Source organism: Scleropages formosus, chromosome 20 (genome assembly GCF_900964775.1).
Source record: "Scleropages formosus chromosome 20, fSclFor1.1, whole genome shotgun sequence".
NCBI classification, from domain to species: Eukaryota; Metazoa; Chordata; class Actinopteri; order Osteoglossiformes; family Osteoglossidae; genus Scleropages; species Scleropages formosus.
This window is the reverse complement of record NC_041825.1, coordinates 382,902-410,251: the sequence shown is the minus strand read 5'-3', so window position 1 is coordinate 410,251 and position 27,350 is coordinate 382,902. Positions and strand designations below refer to the sequence as shown.

At 41.1% G+C, this 27,350-nt stretch overlaps 1 protein-coding gene across 6 annotated transcripts; it reads left to right on the top strand.

The window, feature by feature from the left end:
* The first annotated feature begins 168 nt into the window (after positions 1-168).
* LOC108919563 (signal transducer and activator of transcription 3) lies at positions 169-25,522 on the top strand. Of its 6 annotated transcripts, none has more exons than XM_018727629.2 (24): positions 169-384; positions 6,851-7,000; positions 8,682-8,925; positions 11,259-11,351; positions 11,558-11,639; positions 11,900-12,000; positions 12,712-12,863; positions 13,590-13,748; positions 13,835-13,927; positions 14,043-14,102; positions 14,304-14,333; positions 14,461-14,554; positions 14,636-14,683; positions 14,946-15,029; positions 15,659-15,757; positions 16,065-16,200; positions 16,968-17,020; positions 17,122-17,216; positions 17,526-17,665; positions 18,981-19,190; positions 19,820-19,862; positions 20,453-20,512; positions 21,710-21,810; positions 22,126-25,522. In XM_018727629.2, exons 2-24 carry the CDS (start codon positions 6,873-6,875, stop codon positions 22,179-22,181), a joined length of 2,361 nt encoding a protein of 786 aa, XP_018583145.1. In that variant the 5' UTR covers positions 169-384; positions 6,851-6,872; the 3' UTR covers positions 22,182-25,522. The 6 variants fall into 6 exon arrangements, with proteins under 6 accessions (XP_018583145.1, XP_018583136.1, XP_018583165.1 ...); XM_018727620.2 differs by having other exon boundaries at positions 18,981-19,193; XM_018727649.2 differs by lacking the exon at positions 20,453-20,512.
* The last annotated feature ends 1,828 nt before the right edge of the window (positions 25,523-27,350 follow it).

Genomic DNA, 27,350 nt, shown 5'->3' with positions numbered 1-27,350 from the left:
TAAACACGGAGCAAGACCAACCTTTGCTTCGCTGAATCCCGCCTTACGTCTCCTTCTGAGGCACCGATTTGTTTAGACGCACGCACTTCATGAATAATGGAGTAGACGGGGAGGTTTGTCCACTAGTGATTGGAGCGCAGGGCTGTCTGTTAAAAAGGTGTCTGCACTGTCCTGTTTGGTTGTACTTGCAGCACTGGAGACTCACAGCGCCTCACAGCCCACTTCCGACCCCCGAGTGGAAGAAACATTGCAAGAAAAACACATATATTTACAGCGTCGTGATATCGTCCAGGGTTAGAACGGAAAACTTTAACTTAAGTATAAAGTGAGACAAGTGTTGTTCATCTAGTACTGTACTAAGAGAATTTAGACTTGGACTTGGAGGTAAGTTCCCTTTTTAATTATACTTTACTTATCGACACACACACAGCACAGGACTGACAGGTGACGTCTGACGAGCGTCGCTTTCACTCACGGTCACGCCGGGCAAAAAAAGTTTCATGACGGCGGTATTTCTTCGGAATACAACGCGTAACATCCTTTCAGATTTAAGACGCTACTTTTTTGCCATTGACATCTTTAGTCAGTGCTGTGTAATTCTGAAACTAACTAATGGTGTATTACGATGATGGCTGCCGCAGTGAGAAGAGCATTTCCTCCTCTTCCTCCTCCTCCTCCTTCGTGCCAGTCGTTCGTGCAGCAGCAGAGTCACAGTGTGTGTTCGCAGGATTGATCACATGCATGATATCATATGGTTAAACACACTCACTGGCACTTGATTTATGAAAGCGGTTACAGTGAGTCAATTGAGTCCACTGACAGTGGTGGTAGACTCAGACTGGGCCACTGGGTGCTGCTGCTTGCTGGCTGGGTCAGCGGGCGGGCGGTCTTGCGCCCACGGTGACGGTGTGACGGGTGTCGCGGCGCGTTTACGCTCACGCTCACGCTCATCTCACCTGTCGGTTACTTATTATTAATTAATGAATCACTCGCCTGTCAGTCAAGTCAATTCAGTGTATTTTTAATGAGCTCTTCTCACACAGTGACAGAGCGCTGAACAAAGACGTAAGCCTAGGCAAAGAAAGAGGACAGTGAGTGAGTGACTGTACACCAGAGAAATACTGTATCCATGCACTTACAATTAAGCTGTGTGTATGTGTTATTGTGTACTACTAGTACTGGCCACGGAGGAAAGGAACAGAAACTTCCAACTCAAAGTCAAGCCAAGGGAGGGGGGGGGAGGAAAAAAAAAAAAAAAAAAACTTCTGGGGATCCGAGTGCCGGTCTAGTCGTTCTAGGTTAAGAAAGATTTTTAAGTCAGTTTACAACTAATAATAACGCTGTAGCTCACTGTTAACTTGATCATGGTATTTGTATTTTATTCTTTGGTTGGTCTGCCAAGTTTGTGTTATTGTGCAGCTCTGTTCTGTTACATATTTGAGTTCTAAAAAAAGTGCTGTATTGCTAACCTGTTCCTCATCTTCAGGCAGGGTGTCACTTTCTCCGTGGGCCTCCTCCCATAACGAGTACATAACTGTGTTAACAGTACAAGCAGAACGTCTTTGTTCAGCCAGTCACCATGATGGATTTTGTAGTATTACATTTTCATGTTTGTAAAGTAGGAACTACAGAGCCTAAAATGTAGAAAGCAATTACTCTGTATTTGTCAGCTCATATAGCACAGCTTTCCTTACTTAGCTTGATACAGGGGTTCGCACTGTGTGATGATGATGATGATAATAATATGGACCAAATCTTATAGTAAAACTATACAGCAGGGATATTTTTTAACATAAGAATGGGAAAACTTTGCTGTGGACCAAGTGTAGTGTTTATTGTAATATGTGTTACAATCTGCTGCTTAACCACTTGCTCTTTGCAGGGTTTTGTTGTTCAGAGCCTATCCTGGAAGCACAGGCTGCTAGGCAGAGTACACCCTAGACAGGATGCCAGCCCATCTTTGGACAATCACAGATACTCATTCACACATTAAAGGAAGTTAGTCAGGAACTCACTTGAAACGGGAGTCTCTGGACAATAAGAGGAAACCAGAACCCGCAGAGAAATCCTCTGCCATGCTGTTGAAACATATAAAGTCCTTAAAGACTGAGCCGGATTCGAACCCTCACGCAGACTTGCAGCCCACAGGCTGTTAGGCGTTACAGCTGGGCCACTGTGCTGTTCCCTTAGGCAGTATCCAAATGCCAGAAATGTTAAGAAAGAAACACTGAAGAGATTTTGATGATTTGTACAGTAAAAATATATTAATGATGCAACCTGTACATTGTGTTAAAGTGAAAGGAATGCATTAGTAGCAGGAGCAACAAACACAGTACTGTACTGTAAAGATATGTACTTGCAAAGTATTTTATAATCATTAAACTTCATATATAAATAAAATTATGAAAACATTTTTGTGTTTTTACCTCTAGATTTTGGGATATAATGTATCCCTCTGCAGGCCCAGTCACATATTTCTGGGGGTGAGGTATCTTAAGGAGCAGCCTGTCTCCACAGAACAAGTTATAGTGGAGCATTATGGGATTTCTGCACATAACAAACTACAGGAATGTGCATATCAGGAATATAACACAGAACCCAATACTTCATGTAATGTAAATGATTGGTTGATCTGCAAAGGAAAGATCATCTTCAGCATGGATTTGCTTGAACTGTAGAATGAAGCATATTGGTTTTGACTTTACAGACATCAGTGCACAACCTCAGCAAAGCCATAATGAACAATCAAGGATCAGCTAAGCCTAATCCTTAACTCTTGGTATATGCAGGAAATACTGATGAACTGTTATTAACTCTGGATGTCAGCTAACGCATAAAATAATGTACAGCCTGAAAATTTGATATGTATGCTTGAATGTTTGCATTCTTCAGCAGCCTGGTGTTTTCCTGCTTTCTTTGGTGTGGCTGCTGCCTGAATAAAATGAAGCGGTCACTACGGAATGGTCATTGTACCAAAGATGATGTTAAAGGTTAGCCGTTCCTTCTATTGGAAGAATTTATCTGTATCTGTAGAAGGAATCAGAATCAGAATCAGAACGAGCTTTATTGCCGAGTATGTTCGCACATACAAGGAATTTGTCTTGGTGACAGGAACTACCACAGCACAGACAGAATGATAGTGACAAGACAGGTGAGAAGATAGAGTATGTGAGCAAGGGATAAAAATATTTAAAAATATAAAGTACCCAATATACAAAAATAGTCACTAGATACAAATGCAAGGGAGTGTGAGTAAGAGATATGATGTGATAAATAGTTATAAATATAGATAGCATTATGTATTGCACTGGTTTACTCTCTAGGGGAGAGATTTAGGTGTTCATGAGGTAGATGACCTGAGGAAAGAAACTTTTCTTATGCCTGGCTGTCCTGGTGCTCGGTGCTCTGTAGCGCCGGCCAGATGGCAAGGGTTCGAAGAGGAAGTGGCCTGGATGTGAGGGGTCTAGAATGATTTTGCTAGCCCTTTTACTGACTCTGGACGAGTGCAGTTCTTGGAGAGCTGGGGGGGATGTGCCGATGATTCTTCCAGCAGTCCGAACTATCCGCTGCAGCCTTCTGATGTCTGACTTCGTAGCTGAGCCGAACCAGACAGTTATAGAGGTGCAGAGGACGGACTCGATGACTGCAGAGTAGAATTGCATCAGTAGCTCCTGTGGCAGGTTGAACTTCCTCAGCTGGCGAAGGAAGTACAACCTCTGCTGGGCCTTCTTCACAATGGAGTCTATGTGGAGCTCCCACTTCAGGTCCTGTGAGATGGTGGTGCCCAGGAACCTGAATGACTCCACTGTTGCCACAGTGCTGTTCATGATGGTGAGTGGGGATAATGCTGAGGTGTTTCTCCTGAAGTCTACGATCATCTCCACTGTTTTGAGCGTGTTCAGCTCCAGGTTGTTATGACTGCACCAGACAGCCAGCTCTTGGACCTCCTGTCTGTAAGCAGACTCACCACCATCCCGGATGAGGCCGATGAGTGTGGTGTCGTCTGCAAGCTTCAGGAGTTTGACAGAGGGGTCTTTTGCGGTGCAGTCGTTGGTGTACAGGGAGAAGAGCAGTGGGGAGAGCACACATCCCTGGGGGGCTCCAGTACTGATTGTGCGAGTTTTGGATGAGAATTTTCCCAGCCTCACTATCTGCTGCCTGTCTGTCAGAAAGTTGGTGATCCACTGACAGATGGAGGTGGGCACAGAGAGTTGGGTTAATTTGGACAGGAGGAGGTGTGGGATGATGGTGTTGAAGGCTGAGCTGAAGTCCACGAACAGGATTCTTGCATAAGTCCCTGGTTTGTCCAGATGTTGTAGAATGTAGTGCAGTCCCATGTTGACTGCATCATCCACAGACCTGTTTGCTCGGTAAGCAAACTGCAGGGGGTCCAGCAAGGGTCCAGTGATGTCTTTCAGGTAGTCCAACACCAGTTTTTCAAGTGACTTCATGACCACAGATGTTAAGGCGACAGGTCTGTAGTCATTAAGTCCTGTGATCTTGGGTTTCTTTGGGATGGGGATGATGGTGGAGCGTTTGAAGCAGGAAGGAACTTCGCACATCTCCAGTGATGATGTCAAAGATGATGTTAAAGGTTAGCCGTTCCTTGTATTGGAAGAATTTATCTGTATCTGTAGAAGGAAGACTTGGTAATTAACTTATAATAATACCTAATATTAAACATAAGCAGAGTAGGACAGCTGTGATGCAGCATTTTTGAATATCATCATAATATAGCTTTTTGAAATTCAGATGTTAGATGGTTAATATTAAAGTTTTAATGTTAATATTTGGTCTTTTTGGATTTAATTGTAAAGCAGCACCTAGTACTCAGAATGATGTTCTGTCAGTTTTTATCTGAAAAAAAGTCTTCTTCACAGCACCATTGTTAGCCTTGAGTATGTTCTTAATGACATAACCAGGGTTGCTACAGCAAAACCTCAGCTATTTGCAACAGTGGAATGAAAGTTGTGCAAGCTTTTTAATTTGACAGATGCATAATATCACTCATTACTCACAGGTTGTGTTCACAGTGGTTATTAAATTACAGGGTTTCATTTGTGCCGTGATTAATTGTTTCAACTCATCCATTGCTGAAACCTGACAATCGAAACATCCAGGAAGGGTGTGAAAGTAGAAAGCATCAGTTCCCCTTTGTTCTCAGATCAACGTGGCATGTGAGCTTGGAGTACTTCCTCATGTATGGAACACAGCAACATTACTGTAATGATAAAAACCTGCTCCACAGATGTGTGTGTCTTTATATAAATACACGCACACAGTGCTGCTTGAAAATATGGGAACCCAATAGGGATAGTCAGTATTCTTGTGTACAATATTAAAATAAACTTGTAAAATGTGAATCTTAAACTTGTCAAATGAAGGAATAATTCTGATTTACACATCTCATTCTACCTACCCTCCTGGTTTAGCCAGTGCAACTTGAGGTTCAGTTAATTTTGCTCCTGCACTACTTTTTTTTTTCCACTGCTAAATGTATGATTTCCTCAAAATGAACATGTTGAATTGATAAATACACACCTATGTCACATGAGAAAGACAACTTCTCATTAAATAATGATTTTTTTTTTTTTTTTTGGTGAAACTACAGGACACAGGGGGTTCACATACTTTTAAACAGCTCAGTCACTCACCCACTAATCCCTTTTCAAATGTGGTTTTTACCCTTGTGCTTACTTAGTGTATTGTACTTTTTAATTGGAGGGAATTACTTAAGCATCTGAAGTAGCTGAAAGTCTATCGACATAGACAATGATTTTATGCCATGGGAAAGTGAATAGTTGTAAATCAAGTTACTTTATACATTAAATTGCTTTTTTAGGAGTACTGGTGGTCCCCAACTTATGATGGGGTTACGTTTCACTGTATTTAATATACCTAATACACACCTCTGTGTGACAGACTGCGATGCTGGGCAGCAGCAGCACTCCACGAGACTGTATCGCACTGCGTATCGCTTGTTAGGGGGAAAAAAATTAAAATTCGAAGTCGGGCACCATCTGTATTAGGTGTCAAAGTTCCGATTTTGCCCACGTTTTGCTGATTCAGGGAAAGCTGAATGGGTTTCCCCTCTAGGGTCTTATCTTTGTCACTTCTCTTCCTCAGAAACAAGAGCGTAGGGAACACAGCTAGCCTTGTGGTTTACTATCTTTCTTGTAGGAAATGCATCATCCAGAGCTTAGCAAATATATCTGTTGGGCTGGCCTTTGTGTGTTAAAGAATCAGATAAAACTAACTCAGGACATGTACTCATGTCTTACTCTAAACAACGAACACGGTAGTTTTTGAAATTTGGTAAATAAAATGTGATGTTGATCTGTGATATTCATCTTATTTTGTGCAGCAATATGTTTTTCTGTACTCCATGGTAAACCTTGCATTTAATACAGCTGCCACACACACACACACAAAAATGCCACTGAAGTGTGTGTAAATGTGTGCATATATAGTCCCCATCTGTATTTAATTTTTGGCAGGAAGCACATGTTAGATATCTCCTTAAATGATTCAGCCATACATCTTAGCGAACTTCAATTAGAGAAGCCTGAATCATGTTGTTTTACAGGAACTGCCTGCTAAAAGCTGATGAGTACAGACAGTAAGGTGATATTTTTGACTTGGTGGAGCTTCACTGGTGGCGGTTGTTTGTTTTAGTCCGGAAGTTCCTGCACTTTTTTGGATGTAACACTGACTCTTGGCAGGTGGTTTTAGTGCTTGGCTTCCAGATTATTTGATCTTCTGTGGCTGAGCATTCATGTTGTTTATGATGGGTGTTATGGTTCAGATTAATGTTTTCCTTGATGTTTTGGATCTTGTCCCCCATCCCCAGGATACAGAAGGTCCTGGACACAATGGCCCAGTGGAATCAGTTACAGCAGTTGGACCCCAGATACCTGGAACAACTCTATCACCTGTACAGTGACAGCTTTCCCATGGAGCTGCGGCAGTTCCTTGCCCCATGGATTGAAAGCCAGGACTGGTGTGTACCATGTTTTGTGCCAAAGGCTCCACGCCTCCCTCGTTGCTCAGTGTGAAATGTCATAAATATGGTTGCTTGTGATGGCTGGCTTCTGTACACTCCCGACCTTTGGGTTCAAACGCAGAAGCTCTAACCACTACGCTACCAGCTGTCCCCAGGGGCATATTAAATACTGTTTATTGGCCCTGAGAACCTACAGAAGTTTGGTCTTTATAGCTTTCCCAACATCCACTTGGAAATTTATTAAGCCAGTTGAGTGGTGTTAGATTGCATCTCAAACTGCATTAACTGATCATGAGCTTTTAGCAGTAAAGCAGAAATTTACATTACTTAATTTAGCAGATGCTTTTCTCCAAACGGACTTCCAGTGAACTCTATGTAGTGTTATCAGCACACACCTTATTCACCAAGGTGACTTACACTGCTGGATAAACTTCTTAAAACTGGGTCACTCATCCATACATCACTGGAACACTCTCTCTGTCACTCACACACTGTGGGAGGAAACTAGAGCACCCGGAGGAAACCCACACAGGCACGGGGCGAACGTACAAACTTCATACAAACTGAGGGGGGATCAAACCCACGTCCTTTCAAACCACCCAGGTGCTGTGAGACAGCAGCTCTACTCGCTGTGCCACCGTGCTGTCCATATCTGTTTTAAAAAGACATTTTAGTCGTAAATTGTGTGTCTGAAGTGTCTAGGGACTAAGGAACTCTTTCCACTTATTCATTTCAGTAGGGAAAGTGGCAGCTAAGTTTGGAAAAATGTAGCGTAACTCTTGGCCCTCAAAGCAAGGTCCGGTAAATTATGTGCCTCTGCTCTAAATACTCTACTGAAGTACCAGTGCAGATAAGGTAAGAAGAGCTTTGTGAGGATGGGTGTAAAAGATAGTAAGGTGTTTGATATGGAAAACATGGTATTGGTGTAAATCCAAAATTCTGAGAGACAGGATGAGCACTTCTAGAACATGTAGCTCTAATTGTGTTTTGTTTACTTGGATTCAGCTTTATTTGTGCACTTTTTCTGCAACTGGCCTTTTACCAACTTCTTATCTAGTTGTCCTGCATGGTACAAAGAGTGGTGAACCATTAGGTGTCCTTGTATGAGTTCTGTGTTGTGAGCCACCTGTAGTACGAGATCCATCACAGAATGTAACGCCCATTCCTGTAAAGCCATGATAGGCCTGCAACTAGTATTGCCCCTGTTCTTTTTACCTGTACATGTACTAATTTAGCAGACATTTGAGTACAATGTGTGTATTGAGGACAATGAGTGCATCACCTCAAGAGAAAGAGAGACTTAGATGCAGATGTGTGATTCTAAAGTACAGTTAATTTGTCACTGTCCACCATTTGAGCTCATGTACATCACACAAGTAAAAGGTTTATCCTTTAAACCACATTTATTTCCCTCTGTGCTGTTAGACTGATTATGTTGCTTTCTCTTTTGTAAACTCATTTTCTGCTTTTTATACATGTTTAAAGCTGTGTTCTCTCCATAATGGGTATACGTTGTTCCACATATTTGTGCAGATTTTTATACTTCTCAAAGAGTAGAATGATGAAGACCTTCCACAAGTTTCAGTGCTGTGGTAACACTGCTGTTTTGGAGAAATGAATGGGATTAAACACCTGAGCACCAGTGTGAGGCCATGTAAAGCAGACCTGTATTCCCCAGGGCTTATGCCGCCAACAAGGAGTCCCATGCCACACTGGTCTTCCACAACCTTCTGGGTGAGATCGACCAGCAGTACAGCCGATTTCTGCAGGAGAACAATGTCCTGTACCAGCACAACCTGCGACGCATCAAGCAGCACCTACAGAGCAAGTACCTGGAGAAGCCCATGGAGATTGCCCGCATCGTTGCCCGTTGCCTGTGGGAGGAACAGCGCCTGTTGCAGACGGCTGCCACAGCTTCCCAGGTAGTGCTCCAAGATGCTTGTCTTTGTCCACCTCTTGCACAGCCTCCAACACCTTCACTCAGTTCATAGAACCACATGAGCTGCTATTCCCTTTGCATCTGTCTTTGTACAAGTGCTCTGGATGTATGAAATAGGTGCATTTCTAGTAAACTGATAAATTCATGTTATCTCATTGATAGCCAGCTGCCTAGAGCTCTGTTGCTTAAATTGTAAAGCAGACAAAACACTTTGCTCATGCATAGATTGCCTGGGAATGTATGTCTTCCCTTTTCAGTACATTTGTCATGTTATTTCTGCATTTATTGACACAATAAATTCATCTAGTGTTTACTTGGGGTGGTCAGCATATCTCTATATAATTAAGAGATATGCTGACCACCCCAAGTAAACACTAGATGAATTTATTGGACTGAACAAATGGACTGTATTGGACAAATGGACTGAGCTGTAGAAGAGAGTGAGAAAACGGTATTATCCTGCTGAGCTGAACCTTTCAAAGTTATATCTCTCAAAATGTTTTGTAATAGCTGTTTTTGTTCCTAGAAGTGCAAATAACATCAGATTGCTAAAATTTGAATTTACAGGATGCTGTTCTCAGTTTTAGGGGGGTGCAGTGGGTTGGACCGGGTCCTACTCTCCGGTAGGTCTGGGGTTCAAGTCCCGCTTGGGGTACCTTGCGACAGACTGACGTCCTGTCCTCGGTGTGTCCCCTCCCCCTCCAGCCTTATGCCCTGTGTTGCCGGGTTAGGCTCCGGCTACCCGCGACCCCGAATGGGGCAAGCGATTCAGACTGTGTGTCTGTGTGTGTTCTCAGTTTTGGAGGAATGATGCTCACAGTGGGAGGAACATGTCAGCTGTAGTCGTAAGGGGAAAAAAAACGTAGTTTTTGTTAACAAGTTCAGTTTTATATGGTATTCTCATTTTCTTTACTCATGGTCCTTAGAAGATATGTGACTTAGGACAGCTGTTCCATCTTCCATATTGTATTATTTTTGAGACTGGATGTTTAGACAGCTGCTCCATCTGCTGTACGATAACATCGACTGGCCGCACTGCTGCAGGAACCACATTTCTTGTTGATTCGCTCAGTTTGTCTATCAGCAGTTGCGTTCTCTTCACAAAAATGTTGTGTTATTTACAGAACGTTGCAATGGTGATTCCATTCAAGTTATTTTTTATTTTATTTTTCACAATGTCTAGCAAGCAGAAATGTGACTTTTTTGGTGGGGCAGAAAAGAATAAAGAAATGAAACAGATTCAGAAATGAAAGCAATAGTGTGGCAGGAAAAAATTATTATAGTACTTATCTTATTGATATTTCTGTTCTATTTTGGAATTATTTTTAACGCGAATGATTTGTGAAATAAGTGAAAAAACACTGGAGCCAATGTTTGTTGGGTCAGTCTCATGAACCAGTGATAAATGATCTCCTGATGATTTTTTTTTTTTTTTTTTTTTTTTAACTACAATCAACATTAAAATCTTGTTAAAATCAGCAATAAAACTGTTTTCGGTGAATTCATGGTGTCTGGTCACGTTGGTGATTACTGTTACATTTGAAGCAGCCATCGTAGTTACAGATAAGGCCTGAATAAAGTTTGATTCTTCTACGCTGCTTTATCAAAAATTAAACATTAAAAATGAAGGCAAGGTGTTTTCCTCTATACCTCCTGTAGTACCATAAGCTCTCATTTCTACTACATGATATTGTTAAGCTTGTGGAGGTTAAAATAATTCAGCAATGATTCAGCATGTCAGAGTCCTGAGATGTTGCTGGCAACATTTTTGCTGAATCATCATGGCTGTCACCATTGTGAGCCAAAATGCAAAGGACTTCTTCTTACCGTACTTGACAGTCTTCTCATCTGGTTTGTTTTAAAGTTAGTGCAACTGAGTGTTCTGCAGTTCAGCGTTCATGCATATTAACTCTTTATAGATCCTTATGGTTCATAAAATACAGCATAAGGAGATTTTGGACTAACCACGAACTTCCGACGATGTTTTCGACACAGAACCCTGTCATAAGTCAAGGACTACCTGTCGGAATTTACGTGGTGGTTGTAGTTTTTGTTTCCTTGAAAGTGTTAGTTGAGTAATTGCAGTAAAGCTGAAGACAGATCATTGCTGAGGTAGAAATCAATGTAAATTGCAGGAGCTATGCTGTGCATCCTATCTCTATTCGGGTCACATTTGATTCTGTCACATCAGTGTCACTAGAGTTCTTTAAGGTCTCCTCCACAGCAGAGTTGTGATTTGATTTTTGGTTGGAAAAAAATGTTAACCGAGTTATACAGCCTTTTGTGAACAATTGGATTTGTGTCTGTTCTCTCCAGGATGGTCAGGCTGCTCACCCCACAGGGACAGTTGTGACTGAGAAACAGCAGATGCTGGAGCATAACCTGCAGGATGTGAGAAAGAGGGTGCAGGTGAGGAGCCTGAGAACAGTGGTGGGCTTGTCCATCTTTACAGATTGCTGCAGCGTGGAGGGATCCTGGCTTTAACCCCTGTCACCGGCTTGTTTTCACTCAGTCACTGGAACATGATGCAATAACCATGGGTGTACACACTTGTATATACAGTTGTGCTTCCTTTTAATACTACCCTTCACTTACTGCATTTCATTTAAATGCAGGATATGGAACAGAAGATGAAAATGTTGGAAAACCTGCAGGATGACTTTGATTTTAATTACAAGACCTTGAAAAGTCAGGGAGGTAAGGTTGAAAAATACAGTGTCTGTTGCTAAGTGAAAGGGTATTTAGTCATAGGGTATTTCACTAGGGTAGATAAACCGTAAGTAAGTGCGGTTAAAAGTGTGTTTTGGTTGCGGTCTCTTTTGTAGTTAGTTTTGTAATTAGTTTAATGTCAGTGTCATTATAATAAACAGTGTTTCGGTGGAAGATGCTTTGAGATCTAGTTTGTGGAGAACTTTCTAGAAATGAACAGCAACTGATCTCCTGGCTACTGGGTTCAGAGCTGTCCCAGGACCTCAATGGAAATAGCCAAGCAGCAGCCACCAGGCAGAAGATGGCCCAGCTGGAGCAGATGCTTACAGCACTGGACCAGCTCCGGAGGGTAGGACTTCACAAACAAAAACATGAAGCACATGCAAAAGAGAATGTGTTCACATTTGTATCTCAACTTATAAACATGCTAGGGGCTGGGAGTCTGTTCATAACTCAAATTGGTCAATTATTCAGCTTAATCCTTTGATTTATTCATGGATTAGAGTCTGTATATTTAAAAAAAAAAAAAAAGAGTTGTTTATTTACTCTGTTTCCATAAACTTTTCATTCTAGGCAGGGTCTCAGTGCCAACTAGAAGCACAGGGTATAATGCGGGATGCAGCTTAGGCAGAACAGCGGTTTATTTTATCATCTCTTATTAACATGCGTTTACTATTCGTTATAGTATTTATTAATATTATTAATATGGGGCAGCTGGTAGTGTCGCATAGTCATTAGAGCTGCTTCCTTTGGGCCCAAAGGTATTAGGTTTGAATCTTGCCTCTAAGTGTAGTACCCTTGAGCACAGTGCTACCAATCAGTTGTTCCAGTAAAATGACCCAGCTGTATAAATGGGTTGGTAATTGTAGGTAACACTGCAAGTCACTTTGGAGAAAAGTATCAGTTGAATGAATAAATGTGAACATGATGCGAGACTACAGTGAGTACTACTTCAGTGACTTGGGGGGGGGGGGGGGGAGTCTCTTCAGCTCAGAAATAAATGGTATGAAAGCTTGAAAGCATATTTTATTAATGTGCTCCATGATCTCCTTTTTAATAGCAAATTGTGACAGAGATGGCAGGATTGCTGTCAGCTATGGACTTTGTGCAGAAGAACCTGACTGAGGAAGAACTGGCTGACTGGAAGAGGAGGCAGCAAATTGCCTCCATTGGAGGAACGCCCAACATCTGCCTGGATCGTTTGGAGACATGGTACGCCACTTCTGTCCGCTGTTCTTGGCAAAGTACCAAAAATTTTCATCTTTGATGACATTTTGTATAGGAGGATGCCATGAGACTGCAATTTTAAAGTGTTTCTAATGAGCAACACTAAGTATTATTGTACCAACAGTGTGTAACAGCCACACTGTAACACACCTTTATAAAGACTGTTGCGCTGCACCTGTTGGCTACTTGGAATTGTGTTTTAACTCACTTTATTTATAGCATGGTTTTGTAATCTGACTTTTCAAATTCAAATTTTGTCACATACACAACCATACGCAGTACGACGTGCAGTGAAATGCTTTATGCAGCTGTCCGACATAACAATCTAGAAAGACAAATAACAGGTACTAAAATCTAAAGGAAAAAATGGATACAATCTCTTTATGCATATGTAAGACCAAAATATATAAATATCTAATTATAAAAATATGTGCGGCATAAGATGTAGTGCAATATGGTGTGCAACAGTGCAATGTAATGTGCAAGATCGCGCAGGTGGTTCAGTTTGAGTTTGTATATGAAATGGAATAGCAGAGCTGGAGTGGTTCCTGGAGGTGACTGGTATTTAGTCCTAGGTGTTGTATTGGTTGAGGGCCCGAACAGCCTGAGGGAAGAAGCTCCTCTTCATCCTTTTGCACTTCTTCATGTGGCAGAAGTGTAAGCATGACAGTGTCAGTGGTAATCACAGACTCTTCTTTGTTTCTCTGACAGGATAACCTCCTTGGCTGAGTCCCAGTTGCAGATTCGCCAGCAGATCAAGAAACTTGAGGAGCTACAGCAGAAGGTTTCCTACAAGGGAGACCCCATCATCCAGCACCGGCCTGCCCTGGAGGAGAAGATTGTGGACCTCTTTAGGAACCTGATGAAGAGGTGTGCCTCACACACAAAAAACGAATTTTGTCTGCTGTTGTGAAATGCCCACCCCCCAAATTGTGTACTTTCTTCTTGTTCTGTAGTGCTTTTGTGGTGGAGCGACAGCCCTGCATGCCCATGCATCCTGACCGGCCACTGGTTATCAAAACTGGGGTACAGTTCACCACCAAAGTTAGGTATGTGATGTGCTTTCTGTGAACTCTTCACCAATTTGCAGTAATATGAACGGTCATTGCCTGTGTTGGGTTTTTCATTCTGTTTTATATTGACTTCTGTTTCTGTTTATTTCAGGTTGCTGGTAAAATTTCCTGAACTGAATTACCAACTTAAAATCAAAGTCTGCATTGACAAGTACGTTTCTTTGCCAGCCTTACATTTTCTATGTGTTTTCTAGAATTCTCATATCGATGTGTGTAGGTCAAAGGCTTTCAGCATTTACATGGCCTTGTCTTTAACTTACTGTGCAAACATAGTGAGGAAGGAATTCACAAATTCTCCTGTTTCAGTTCTGTATTTAAAACTGCTGAAATGTTTGTTTGTGGTTTTCTTCAGAGAGTCAGGGGATGTAGCTGCACTGCGAGGGTGAGTAGCGCTTTCTTGTGATGCTCTTGCGATATGTGAAGTAACCCTTGTGCTCTCACTCGCTTGATCTTCTTGAAAGCAGTTGAGTGTTTCATTTTATGACAGTTCTAGGTTTTCCAATGTCTAGGTCACGTAAGTTCAACATCCTGGGGACTAACACAAAGGTCATGAATATGGAGGAGTCCAACAATGGCAGCCTGTCTGCAGAGTTCAAACACTTGGTGAGTCCTAGTTATGATGTACAACCTTCAGTGATTCCCAGTTTTCCTTTTATCTTTGTTTAAAGAGCATGTCTCTTCCAGACTCTAAGAGAGCAGAGGTGTGGCAATGGTGGCAGGACCACCAGTGACGTGAGTATCTGCCTTTTCTAACTGCTGCATAGTTCTGGCCTCACAGATGTCTTGTTGCGATCAATGACTGTTATTTTTCATATCCTTCAATTCACTACATTATTTTCTAGTGTTACTGTTTGTTACAGCTCTTACTCAAATTCTTCTTCTTTTAAAGCTCTTTATGCAATTATTGCTGTCGTATTGCATTTCAGACAAGGTGCTTGCAAAATGGTCAATGTGTATGACACTTCACTAACATTTCATCACCTTCTCATTCAAGGCCTCCTTGATTGTAACTGAGGAGCTCCACCTTATTACTTTTGAGACGGAGGTCTACCACCAAGGCCTCAAGATAGACCTGGAGGTAGGAATGTTGCCCAGAAACGGGGCACACAAAAGGATGTGAAAAGAAGTGCTAGACATGTAGCAGTGCACTGATCTGGGACGGTAAACTTTAGTGGTTGAACAGTAGCCCTGGTCTGGACCAATTCATGATAAGCGGTATTAAGAGTAGCAGACTGGATATAGTGGGAAACCGAATACTGGAGGGAAGAACGCACAGTGAAGTTTTTCAAGCCTACAAAGGAAATGCAATTTTTTTTAAAAAAGCTAAAATAGGTTTCTTTGAATTGTCTTAGTGTCAATTTTACAAATGATTTTATTCTGTATGTTTACTCTTTCTGAGGGGGGTGCGGTGGCGCAGTGGGTTGGATCGCAGTCCTGCTCTCCGGTGGGTCTGGGGTTCGAGTCCCGCTTGGGGTGCCTTGTGACGGACTGGCGTCCTGTCCTGGGTGTGTCCCCTTCCCCCTCCGGCCTTACGCCCTGTGTTGCCGGGTAGGCTCCGGTTCCCCGTGACCCCGTAAGGGACAAGTGGTTCTGAAAGTGTGTGTGTGTGTGTGTGTGTGTGTGTGTGTGTGTGTACTCTTTCTTTATGCCTTTTTATATGAATAAACTTCAAAAGGGTTTAAAAAAAGTTCACATTTCTCCCTCTAGACACACTCTCTCCCAGTTGTTGTGATCTCCAACATCTGTCAGATGCCAAATGCCTGGGCCTCTATCCTGTGGTACAACATGCTCACCAATCACCCTAAGGTAACATAGCGTCTCCAGATCATGGTGTACTTTGTCGGTCCAACAGCAGTGCACAAGGCTTTACTGCAGTGTTACTGGGTTGGTGTGATTGAATAATTAATTGCCTTACAACAAACTCCTATATAAAGCATGTGTTTTCTTTTTTTTTTTTTTTTTACTCCTCTTGTTATTGTAGATCTGTGTCTTTTGTTACAGATGTGTGTTTGTAGCATGGTGTGCCAGCCAGTAGATGGCTCTTTAGTAAGAGCTTAGCAGTACCATGTTGTTGCAGTGAGGTGTAATGTCCCTGCCTGCTTCCTGACCACAGAATGTGAACTTCTTCACGAAGCCACCAGTGGCGACATGGGACCAGGTGGCAGAGGTGCTCAGCTGGCAGTTCTCCTCGACCACCAAACGAGGCCTGAACATCGAGCAGCTCACCACCCTTGCAGAGAAGCTGTTGGGTAAGGCATGGCAAAATGATGAGGAAGACCGAGGTGCTCAAGTCATTTTTGTATTTCACTCTCCTCCAGTGTCATTGACGACTTCAACTGTGAGAGCTGCGGTGTTTGCTGGTTTACATTCTTCTTTCTTCACAAGCTTTTGTTTAGTCCTTATTTCAACATAAACTGAGCTCATGAGTTGTTTTTTTATTATTGCTAATTCAATTCAATTTAATTCAGTTTATTTTTATAGAGCACTCTTCTCACGCAGTGACACAGAGCGCTTTAACATAGGCATGAGGCAAGAAAAACAGATACAAAGAAGACAGTCAACTAATGGCTACCATAATGAAGTACTTTTTATAGAACTATAAGTATGTCTACTGACCACTGGGGAAAGGAACAAAAACTCCCAGGTTGAGGGAGAAAAAAACCTCTGGGGGACCACGGGCCAGTGGTTGCCCACCCTTCCTGGGCATTCTAGAAAGTAACAATTGTAAGCCAGTGTGTAACCAGTAATAATGATTATGTTGCTAAAGGGTAGCGGACTGTGACCTAATTAAATGGTAAGTACAGACAGTGGGGTCCTCAGGCTCAATTACAACACCTTTTCTCTTCTCGACCCAAAACTTTTCCCATTGTTTTGTTCTCCATTGTTCTTGGCACTCTTCCACCGTATTATATTTTTTCTCTGTTTGCATTCCATGATCACTGCCTCTAGCTACAGTAACTTTGCAGTCCTTGTCTTTTTTTTTTTTTTTGTAATGTTTGTGTGTTTTTCCTGGCAGGACCATGTGTGAACTACTCTGGATGCCAGATCACCTGGGCCAAGTTCTGTAAAGTGTGTAGCTTTGCCATTGCTGACCATCTTAGTAATTTTTCCAACAACGCTTTCATTGGTTTTTTTATATTAATGTATATTTCCTTTCAACAACAACTCAGGAAAATATGGTTGGAAAAGGCTTCTCCTTCTGGGTTTGGTTGGACAATATCATCGACCTAGTAAAGAAGTACATCCTAGTGCTCTGGAACGAAGGGTAAGAAAACAATAGAATTTTATCAGTTTGGTGTTGGACTTGTGTCTACAACAGGGGTGTAGATAAGATGGCAGATAGTTGAATGGGTTAGAGGGGTTTGGCCAAACTAATGATTTCTACATAGTGTGTGTTATTAGTCATGAATCTAAGGTGCAATATAAGAACAGCACTAAACAAGCAGGTCCTTCAGCTTAGTGACTTTAAGAAAGGAAAATTTGCAAATGACAAAGCATGTTAAAGCATGTTAAAAAAAGCTTCCAAGCTCTTCCATGATGAGCAGTACTAAAATGGGAATGGCTTACACTGCAGGTACATCATGGGTTTCATCAGCAAGGAGAGGGAGAGAGCCATCTTGAGCACAAAGCCTCCGGGGACCTTCTTACTGCGCTTCAGTGAGAGCAGCAAGGAGGGAGGCATCACCTTCACCTGGGTGGAGAAGGACATCAGTGGTCAGTGCTGGTGGCATAGGGGATAGGAAGATGATCGCTGCTAGAAGTTGAATAAGTAGCAATATATTCTGCAACAGGCAGCACCTAGTGAACTTTCCATCGTGTACAATGGAGAAAGCTGTACACGATTGGACAACTTTCAACTTTGTACACAAGATTGAGATATTAATGTCAATGAAAGCTTTCACTCAATTTTAATGGCTCTGAAGTGCACTCATACCCTGGTTTACAAGACTCCAGTTTATGGGGACTTGCTTCAGTAACAGGTGAAAGTTGCTCTTTTCGTTTATGGTCTGCCTTTTGCAGCTATTGGAAATGCCTTGTGGCAAACTATAGAGAAGCTCACTGTGTAGAAGTGGAGGAGTACAAAGAGATGCCAACATCATGGCGGCTGCTGCACAAGGCACTTTCGTGATGCACAGCAATACACGAGGACCAGGCAGCTCGTATCAAAGCCACTACAGAAGCGTATTCTTTGCATCTCTCTTGCATTTCATGTGTAGGCCTCTTGTGTTTATTTTATGTTGTTTGATTTTTATGAATAATTCCTTGTTATACCTGTGTTTTACAATGTAAATCTGTAGTTTGTTTCTCTTTGCAATTATTTTTTTTTCTCACAAATCAAAGGCAGTGTGTGAACTTTATGAGGTACTAGAAGTGCCTTCTTAATTTTTTTTCTATAATAACCAGCATTCGGTAGTGAACTATTTCTTGTTTATGTAATCACCTGATAATTTCATGTGTTTGGAATGCATTAGGTTTGTAAACTGCACGGGTTTTCTGCAGAACTTTAGTTTTACACCAGCTGTAGTCAGTCTGTTTATAATGGCTGGGAGTTCATCTTATAAATTTGAGAAAATTGACATTTAAATTAAAATCCATAACCATAATAGGATTTGTCATTTTATTGATAAAATATATTTAATAGATTTTCAACATGTCAAGCAGTTTTACCAAAGAAAAAGTTTTAAGATTGATGAAATGATGGCTATGTAATTATTTGGCCTTGCTGACGGCTTAATTGCATGCAGTAAATTGCAAGCTTTGGTATTAACTGTAGTCAATGGTATGAGCGAGTGATAATCATTTGCATTTATTTGTATTGGAAAATGTACTACAGGTTGTTTCAGTGGTTCTCTGTGGAAATGTTACACCAGCTTGCACTAGACTGTGCCACTTGAGAGCAGAATGAATAAATCCTATAGAATGCAGTGAGCACAGAATTGTGTTTCTGTGGACATTTGCAAAGGTATTCATTTACCCAAGCTGACAGTCCTTTGCTTTTTCTCTGCACTCTCTCACCTGGATTTTGCAGGCAAGACACAGATACAGTCTGTGGAACCCTACACCAAGCAGCAGCTCAATAGCATGTCTTTTGCTGAAATCATCATGGGCTACAAGATCATGGATGCCACCAACATTCTAGTGTCTCCACTGGTCTACCTTTACCCAGACCTGCCCAAAGAGGAAGCATTTGGGAAGTACTGCCGGGCTGAGGCCGCAGAACCTGACTCTACAGACCCAGGTAGTCGTTGATTTTCCTTTTTGATGAAGTTAAGCAGCTTTCACGATGCAGCGACTTGAGCGGTAAGTAAAGTTTCAGAGGCAGTTAATGTAAATTAATAACATCATAACTACTGAGACTGTATCGTGGTGCCAAAACAGCGTGTTCAAACCCTTGCTCCCCAGTTTGCACTTTTCCTCTGCCACCTAGTTGGTGCTGTTTAAATAACAGTACAAGCAGTCTGCTCATGGCCTGTTGGGCTTCTGAAGTTGTTTTTGCTTTTGTGCAGCTTTTTATCTCAGGGTTATTTTGGCAAATGCACATTTGACTGTCAGATGTCCTCTTGTAAAAGGGTTAGCTATTGGAGCACTTTTCTGTAGCTTATGGAATAACGGCAAATTTTCAAAGTACTGAAAGTATTAAAAGTCTACATCTGAAGTTAGATGTGCTTGGAGTCCCCTGCCCCCCCCCCCCAGGTGCCACCTGGATTACTTTTTTCCCCATTTTTTTCTGTTAGTTTTGACTGAATTATTTTGATGCACAATTGTTCAAAATTCTGTGTCATTGCACTGGAAAATTGAATTGAATTTCTTACTAACGCAGTCAATTTAGGAAGAATTTTGACCATTTCGTTTTGTTCTTTCTAATAGGTGCAGTTCCATACCTGAAGACAAAGTTCATTTGTGTTACGCCGTAAGTGTGTTTTTTTTTTTTGTTTTTTTTTTTTTTTTTTAAACGTACATTTCATGTGCAGATACAATCAGTTTGAGGTATTACACCTTTGTGTGACACATTTTGCATCTTTTGCTAGTGGATTATATGCATTAGCCTGTGAGGAACACAGACAACTTGGGCCTCACTTATTTAACACAGCAATACACAAGTATTCAGTGTGATACTTATATAGCACATAAACAAGGCACAGTTCAGTGCATTTAAAGGAAGTAAAACAATAATCGAAACTTGCAATTAAATGAGAAAAACACTAAATTTGGAGCATGATCTATAAAATAAACAGCAGAGGGATTTAAAACATGACCTGTAAAACATGACGATAACACTGCATGGAGTTCGTTGGAACTCGCTTTGGAGAAAAGCGTCTGCCAAATAAATGAATGCAAATGTAATGTAAATGACCTTATGAAAATGGCAAGACGGCAACACTGATAAAATGCACAAGTGGCAGGTCTGTAAATTTGGGACTAATCCGAGGGAGCTTTGCAGGGAAGCTGGCGAATAGGTGTACCGTCGGCGCGGTGTGAGAAACTCGCCTGTCTCCGTAGGTGCCCCTCTGTGTTCATGGACTTGCCGGACAGCGAGCTCCTGGCGAACGGATTCCCCGGGTAGGGCAGGGCTGTGGCATGGAGAGAGCTGTGTGTGGGTTCACCGCTCGCGGCGCATGAGCACACGAGCGTCCCAGAGGGCGAGGGCAAGGGCTGTTGTGAGCCTCTCGCAGGCCATTCTCTCACTCATTGCTCTTGAGTTTTTTTTTCTATATTTCAGCTTTTTCACATCCATCTTTGTGTCACCTTTTGCAAGATTGTCTGTTTTCTTGTTTTTGGTTTTTAAATTCACATTCACCCTGCTCTGCAAAATTACATATACATATGTGTATGTATATGTATGTACGCAGGATATGTGTAAAACCTTGAAGCGTTTGAGTGAACCATTGCTGTATGTAAATCCTACATATAAGTGTGTGGTGATGGTGAAAGGCCAGGAATGTTGAGAATGACAGCCCTTTGGTGCTGGGGCTCTGCAATTTTTGTTTACCCTTGTGCCTTAAATGCCAAAACTTGTATAAAAATAAGCTTTGATGGTTTTGTTGTTCAGCCAGAGAATGAACTAGGGTGCAGTGAAAATGAGATTGAAAAAATATTTGGTGCATGAAATTTTCTTTTTTTTTCTTTTTTCAAAATAAGAGCTTTGACGTTTTATTGATTTTTCTTTTTTTTAAAACTTAAAAGTGACTTTGGAATTATGAACAGACATTCGGTCACAGTTGTTTGTAAGTTTAGGAGCCAGCATATAAATAAATTTGCTACTACCCACCTATGGAAAGAAGAGAACTGACATCTTATGTATTAAAAATAACATTTACAAAGGTCCTCTATATTTTTCATTACAACAATATCAGTTTTAAATTTTGGGATGGGTTTGATCTGTTGTGTTACTGATCTTTTGTTTTCATCTGATCTTACTTATCTTTGGTACTTTGATATCCAGCCACAAAACTCCTTTCACTAACAACTTTCATCATGTTCTCCATTTTTCTGGAGTTTTTAATCTTTGTAATGCTGTGTGTTAAGTTTGGATCTTAACACATGCTCCTTGGATGAGGGGCTTGTGTTCAGGACCAAGTTTGGCAATGCCTAGTTGGGAATGATGGTAACTGTTAAAACTGTATATGATCCCCAGATTAAAGGATGACTGTGTATTTCATTTGAGAATGATGCAGAATAATTCACATTTTACAAGTCACAGTTCACATCTGTCCTGATAGTCATTGTAAAACAGCTTGTTGTGATATCTTATTGCAGCACCAACTCTGGAAACACGAGTGACCTCTTCCCTATGTCCCCTCGCACCCTTGACTCACTCATGCATAATGATGCTGCCGAAGCCAATCCTGGGCCCTTAGGTAATGTTGAGCTTGTCTTTCTCTTCATCACAGACATTTCCATTGTGTGAGAGGCCTTGCAGAACTTCAGCTAGTGTAGCTTTGTTTAATGTGGTTGTTTAAAAAGTACTCACTTATTCGTTTTTCTCTGTATATTCCATTCCATACTGGGGGAAACATATGCAAATGTTTTATATCGTTCTTTCAGCCCATGTCTTGAGATAGGCACTTGTGTTATAATTTCATATAAACCTGAGATGAGTGGGGCAAGTAAAGTCAGGTACCATGAAAAACAGATAAATTGGATGTCTTGTCTTTTATTTTTTTCCTTCCCAGAATCTCTGACTTTAGAGATGGATTTCAGCTCAGATGCAGCAGCTTCGCCCATGTGATGGTTGAATCCCAGTACTGAGCCATAGGATCGATATTCAGTAATTCTGTCAGCTGTTGGCTTCTCATCCACCAGTCATCTTCTGTGCTATAGCATTACAGAAGCAAAAAGCTAGGATGTTATAATCATTATTTTCTGGTTTATTTTTTCTTTTAAATGCTAACGTTAGCATTTTTGTCCGAGCACCACAAATCTGTTAAACCTAGTGATGTTTTTCTAACTAGTGCTGACTCTAAAAATCAGAGATTAGTCAGTCATTTCACTGGGTACATTTCTACAGGAAATGATTAGCTTGATGATCTGTCACAGGTGTTAGCACTGCCACCTTTCTAATTAACAAATGTAATATGAAATGTATACTTTTTTACTCTGTGAGACTGAAGTGTCTTGGTTAGATTTGTTTGACGGTTCAAACGTCAGTGTGTTTCAACATCTGAAGCCAATGCAGCACAAAGAGAATGACCAGTGAGGGGACAATGAACGTGAACAGTTTATGTGGGTTATTGGCTAAGAAAAGTGTCTGCTTGTTGCTTGCTCATAGTAAGTCCAGTAACACTGAGCAAATGACCTCCTGAAACGCCTAATTGGGTTTCCCCTGTCTCTCTTTTTCCCCTCACTCTGCTTTCAACATGTGCCGTTTTCCTCAAATGCTTATTCTCCCAGGGAGCGTCCCCTGGGAATGCCAACGTCTGTTGTGTTCGGTGTAGCTGGCGCATTCACACAACATTTAATACTGTGGAGAGGGTCTGGGCATTTTGGGGTTTCCAAAACAATTTTAAAGCTTACTGGTATTTCCCAATATTTTTCAACGTTAATTCCATGTTGTCATAGGTTGAATATTGAATTGAATACTTGAGATGAGAAGATTTTTCCATTACACAATCACAGCTGTTAAAGTAGTGTTGTGAAATCTTGTGTAAACTTTTCTGTTAACTGGGTGTAATATGGTGCTCGTGGCTATGACTAGAGATTAATTTCTCATTCAGTGTAAGTGCTCTTCTGGAATCAGTCTGAAAAGTTTGTCATTCACTATACTCATGAGTAAGGGAGTATTTGTCAGTATTCGTACAATTCCTTTGTGTATCATGCACAGTATGTTATGTCCTTCCGTTTTGTTCACTTTGTATAATCTTTTCTTTTAACACGAGATTGCAGAGGTTTGCACTGTATGCAAACTGAAAATATAATTTTGTTTTTCATAGTTGGAATCTACTTTGCCTCATGACCTTGATCAGGTCTTTCTGAATGGTAACAGTGGTTTGGTTACTCCTTTGCAAACTTAGGGCTGCTAGTGATTTAAATGTAAATGCAAAGATGGAGGAGAAAGTTCTTCGGATAACTTGGTTGAATATAAAACTACTGTCTTGCACTCTTTTAATATAGCTCTTAATGCTATGTACATTTTGTGCTTGTCTCTGCTTATTGTTGTTTTTTTTTTTTTTTTTTTTTTTTGCATCAGTTCCAGTAGTGGTATTTAAGATATGAATTCATAACCATGTATAACTTTTAATGTCTAAATTATATTAGGAAGAAGATGGAAGAGCACACAGAGCTTACCAAAATAGGTGTTTGTTTGTAATAACATGGATCATGTCGTCATGAAAAGTAAAACCAGATTTTGGTGGGTTCTGTGTGCTCCCCCATTTGCTTCCTAATTTTGTGTTTACTAGCAGGATTTCAGCACATAGGCTCTTAATTTGACCTTTATGTTGAGCAAAAGTTTCTGATTGTTACTAAATGTCTAAATCGGAATAATTTCAACAAATGTCCCAAAACCAGACGTGTACCATACATGAGTGAGCGCTGTTCAGAAGCTGTGGGTGGAATATATATATTTACTGTAAAAACATTTAAACATCATGACTAAATAGATTAGTAAGGTAAGTGTGTTTTACTGAACTCAATTATTATTCTCATTTACTGTTTTGTCAAACTGACGCCATTAACGCAGTCCAGGCCGTGGTCATTTGGACAGTACAAGTTCAGGTGCAGGACCTGGTTAGGGTTAGATCAGCCAGTCTTTGGAAAGCAGAGGAAAAATGCCCTGATAACATGGGAAGAACATGCTCTCCTGGAGGAGTGAGACAACTGCACTTTTCACCACCTGTTCCAAAGGCAGACTTCAATTTGTGATTTTTTTTCTTTTTTTTTTTTTAAATAAATAATGATGCCACTCTTGCCCCAGTTTACCAACTGGCTTTCATTTGAACATTCAAGAATATGAAAGCAACGCGTTGTGTCCAAATTGGAAGCCAGGTGGAAGACAAAGCAGAAAAACCAACAAGCTTCAGAATTCTCGGCAGAAGCTGCTTGCATTGCAGGATCAATTAAAACAGCGGTCGACTGATTTTGCGACGCCCCAGTGTGGGTCACGTCCACTTGGGTGGGTGTAAAGCAAACCTGTCAGCTGCAAGAAGTTCATAATTGTAAAAATTGCATATAAAGTTTTCTGTAAATAAAGCTGTAATAACTTTTCCTAGTAATTGCCAAAAACTCTCTCGCTGTTAAAAGTACGTTCCCAGGTGCTATACAAGGTATGACAAGTGAAGGAAAGCTTTATCTGGAAGGAACGGGTCAGCCTTACTGGCGTTAAAAAAATAATTGCATGAATTTAAACGAGACTGGTTTCATTCCATTATTCTCTTGCTTTTACATTCTATCCATTACATGAGGCCGTGCAGAAGCACTGGCAACAGCCTAAATGCAACGCAGTAGAGTGACCTTGAGGAGGGGACAGCTGCACGGCCCCAACCCACCGTGGTAAAGGCCAACGGGAGGTGTCTGCAGACAGTTTCCAGCCTCGTTTGTGTTTTTAACTGTTAATTGTTGGATGACCATTGAAGGTCTGATAAGGGAAGACTGTGTGTCCGAGGGGGGAGGCTGAATGCTGAGACATTTTTAAACCCCATGCTGTATAACTGATAGATTCAAGGGTGTTCGGCTGAACGACAGCAGGATGTTTAAAAAAAAAAAAAAAAAAAACAAATCCTGTACACTTTATGCTGCCATTAGAGTCCCATCAAACAAGAAATGGACAAAGACCTACTTTTGTATGACCTACATTTATGAGTAACCCAGTCCCAAAAGAGCTTCGAATTCCAGCTGTACCTGTAGCACTAGATGTTCCGGACCATAGATTTTAAGACGTGCTTATTGACTTTAGCCATCGCAGTTCCTCATTAGCTGCTTTTCTCAGAATTTGATCATCAGTTTTGTACTTAATTGTCTGTTTACTTGCTTTAGTCTAATAAGATTTAAACGAAACATTTGTTTCATAAAATTCAAGATATGGCAAGGTCTGCCTCCTTGCGCCAGTAAATAAACATTGACATTTTTTGCGCAGGATCTGAGGCCAAGCACATTTCTCTCTTGTTTATTTTTCTGCAGGGATGTACAACTCTGTTTAATTTATGAAAAGTGCTCATCTCCCTAAAGTGACCCAGACACAGCTCTCATCCACCAAGTCTACGCTACGAGTTCTTTCACCTCCAACTGGGCGTTTTAATCACTAGAGACTGTACTAATCAAGAACCATTTAACTGTAATTCTTAATAGTTCAATCCTTTAAAATACATCAAAGTAAATGTGGCTTTATTGTCATTTCAACCATATATAGCGAGTACAGTATACAGTGAACCAAAACAACGTTCCTCCAGGACCCTTGTGCCATATAAACAACACAAAGCTACCTATACAAAACAAAAAACGATAGACACAGAAAAAACAAAAAGATATTACAATATAGTAATACATTTTCTGATGAGATTTGATTTGGGTAAATTTTAGTCTTTATTACAGCAGTATTTTCCCATCATAAAATGAACGATGTCGGACAGCAGCATAAATTAGTATATCATTTTAGGAACCTTGGCATTACACAAATATAACACTTTAAACTGCGTTGGACAATGTTGTCAGCTAAGTTAATAAAAACAGTCATGATTATGACATTACTTGTGCAGTACAAATAAAAATGGGTTCAGCTACAGCGTGCATGAACGACAGTCAAATAGTGCTATTCAGTCTGAAAAGTGTAATCTAGTATACATGACATGAAATAGTGATAATTTGTACTCTTACACCAGAGATATGCAGCTTTACTTGTCCATCTAGCCTTGAGACAAGTACGTTTTCAAGCACCTATCTCACTTCCACCATGACATCAAGGCCTGGATGGGTGTCAGCTGTCTTGCCTTGAACCCGGATGAAACTGAGGTCTTGCTCCCGGCACCAAAGATTTAAAGCAGTAAACTTTCTCAGTTGAATTTCATGGATCTCAATTTCAGCACTTCATCTTCTCCGTGGAATCTTGCAGTCATCGTCAAGCCAAACCCCGTATAAACTGACCTATAAAGACTTGCTTCCTTCACCTGAGAAATACCTCCAAGTTAAAGTGCTTCTCTCAACCGGACACCAAGAAGCTGCTTTGTGTCTTTTCATCCAGCAGACTTGTCTACTGCAAGTCTCCGTTGTCTGTCCGCCCTGCCTACATCTTGCTTCCCACCAGATCGTCCAAAATATCGCAGCCAAAACAGTCGCTGGTTCCCAGCAATTCTCCCATATCACTCCAGTTCTTTCATCCCTTCGCCGGCTGCTCATCGACTTTCCGAGTCCCAGGGATTTGTGTGAACGCTGCAGGTGGGAGAGCCCCTGAACTGCGGAATGCTCTTCCTAGTACAGTAAAGCATTAACCTTCTGTTATTAGACTAAACTAGAGCAAAAGCTCGTTTGTTTAAAACTGTGTTTCAGCTGATGAACACAACTGATGTGCTCACGAGTTTTCCTTTTTTTTTTTTTTCCTCTTTCTCCCTGAGGTATCTTGCCATCCTGGAACACCTGTGCTGCTACTCCTTGGTCAGGCCGTGCCTTCATAATTGACAGCCACACCATTCGGGATCCGTAGTTAGGAGCGCGTAATCGCTGAGCACCATCAGAGAGGACTGGACAAAGACTTAAACACACTCAGTTTTTAGCTCTGCCTAGGCAAACATATTGGATACACACACAGTTCCCATGTCACCACTGTGGAATGCCCAGGAGGGGAGGGACAGCCACTGGTACCTGGACCCCAGAGGATTATTTTTTTCTCTTCTTTGGGATTTTTTTGTTTTCCTTTCCTCAGTTCCCAGTTGTCTTATCTAATAGTTTAATTATATCTTTTACTGTAATA

What these genes read in the sequence shown, in the direction of transcription:
- LOC108919563 (XM_018727620.2), top strand. Translation starts at nt 6,873, where the DNA reads ATGGCCCAGTGGAATCAGTTACAGCAGTTGGACCCCAGATACCTGGAA. An exon ending in TGGATTGAAAGCCAGGACTG is followed by an intron (nt 7,001 to 8,681) that starts GTGTGTACCATG and finishes TGTATTCCCCAG; the next exon opens with GGCTTATGCCGCCAACAAGG. An exon ending in TGACTCTACAGACCCAGGTA is followed by an intron (nt 19,194 to 19,819) that starts GTCGTTGATTTT and finishes TCTTTCTAATAG; the next exon opens with GTGCAGTTCCATACCTGAAG.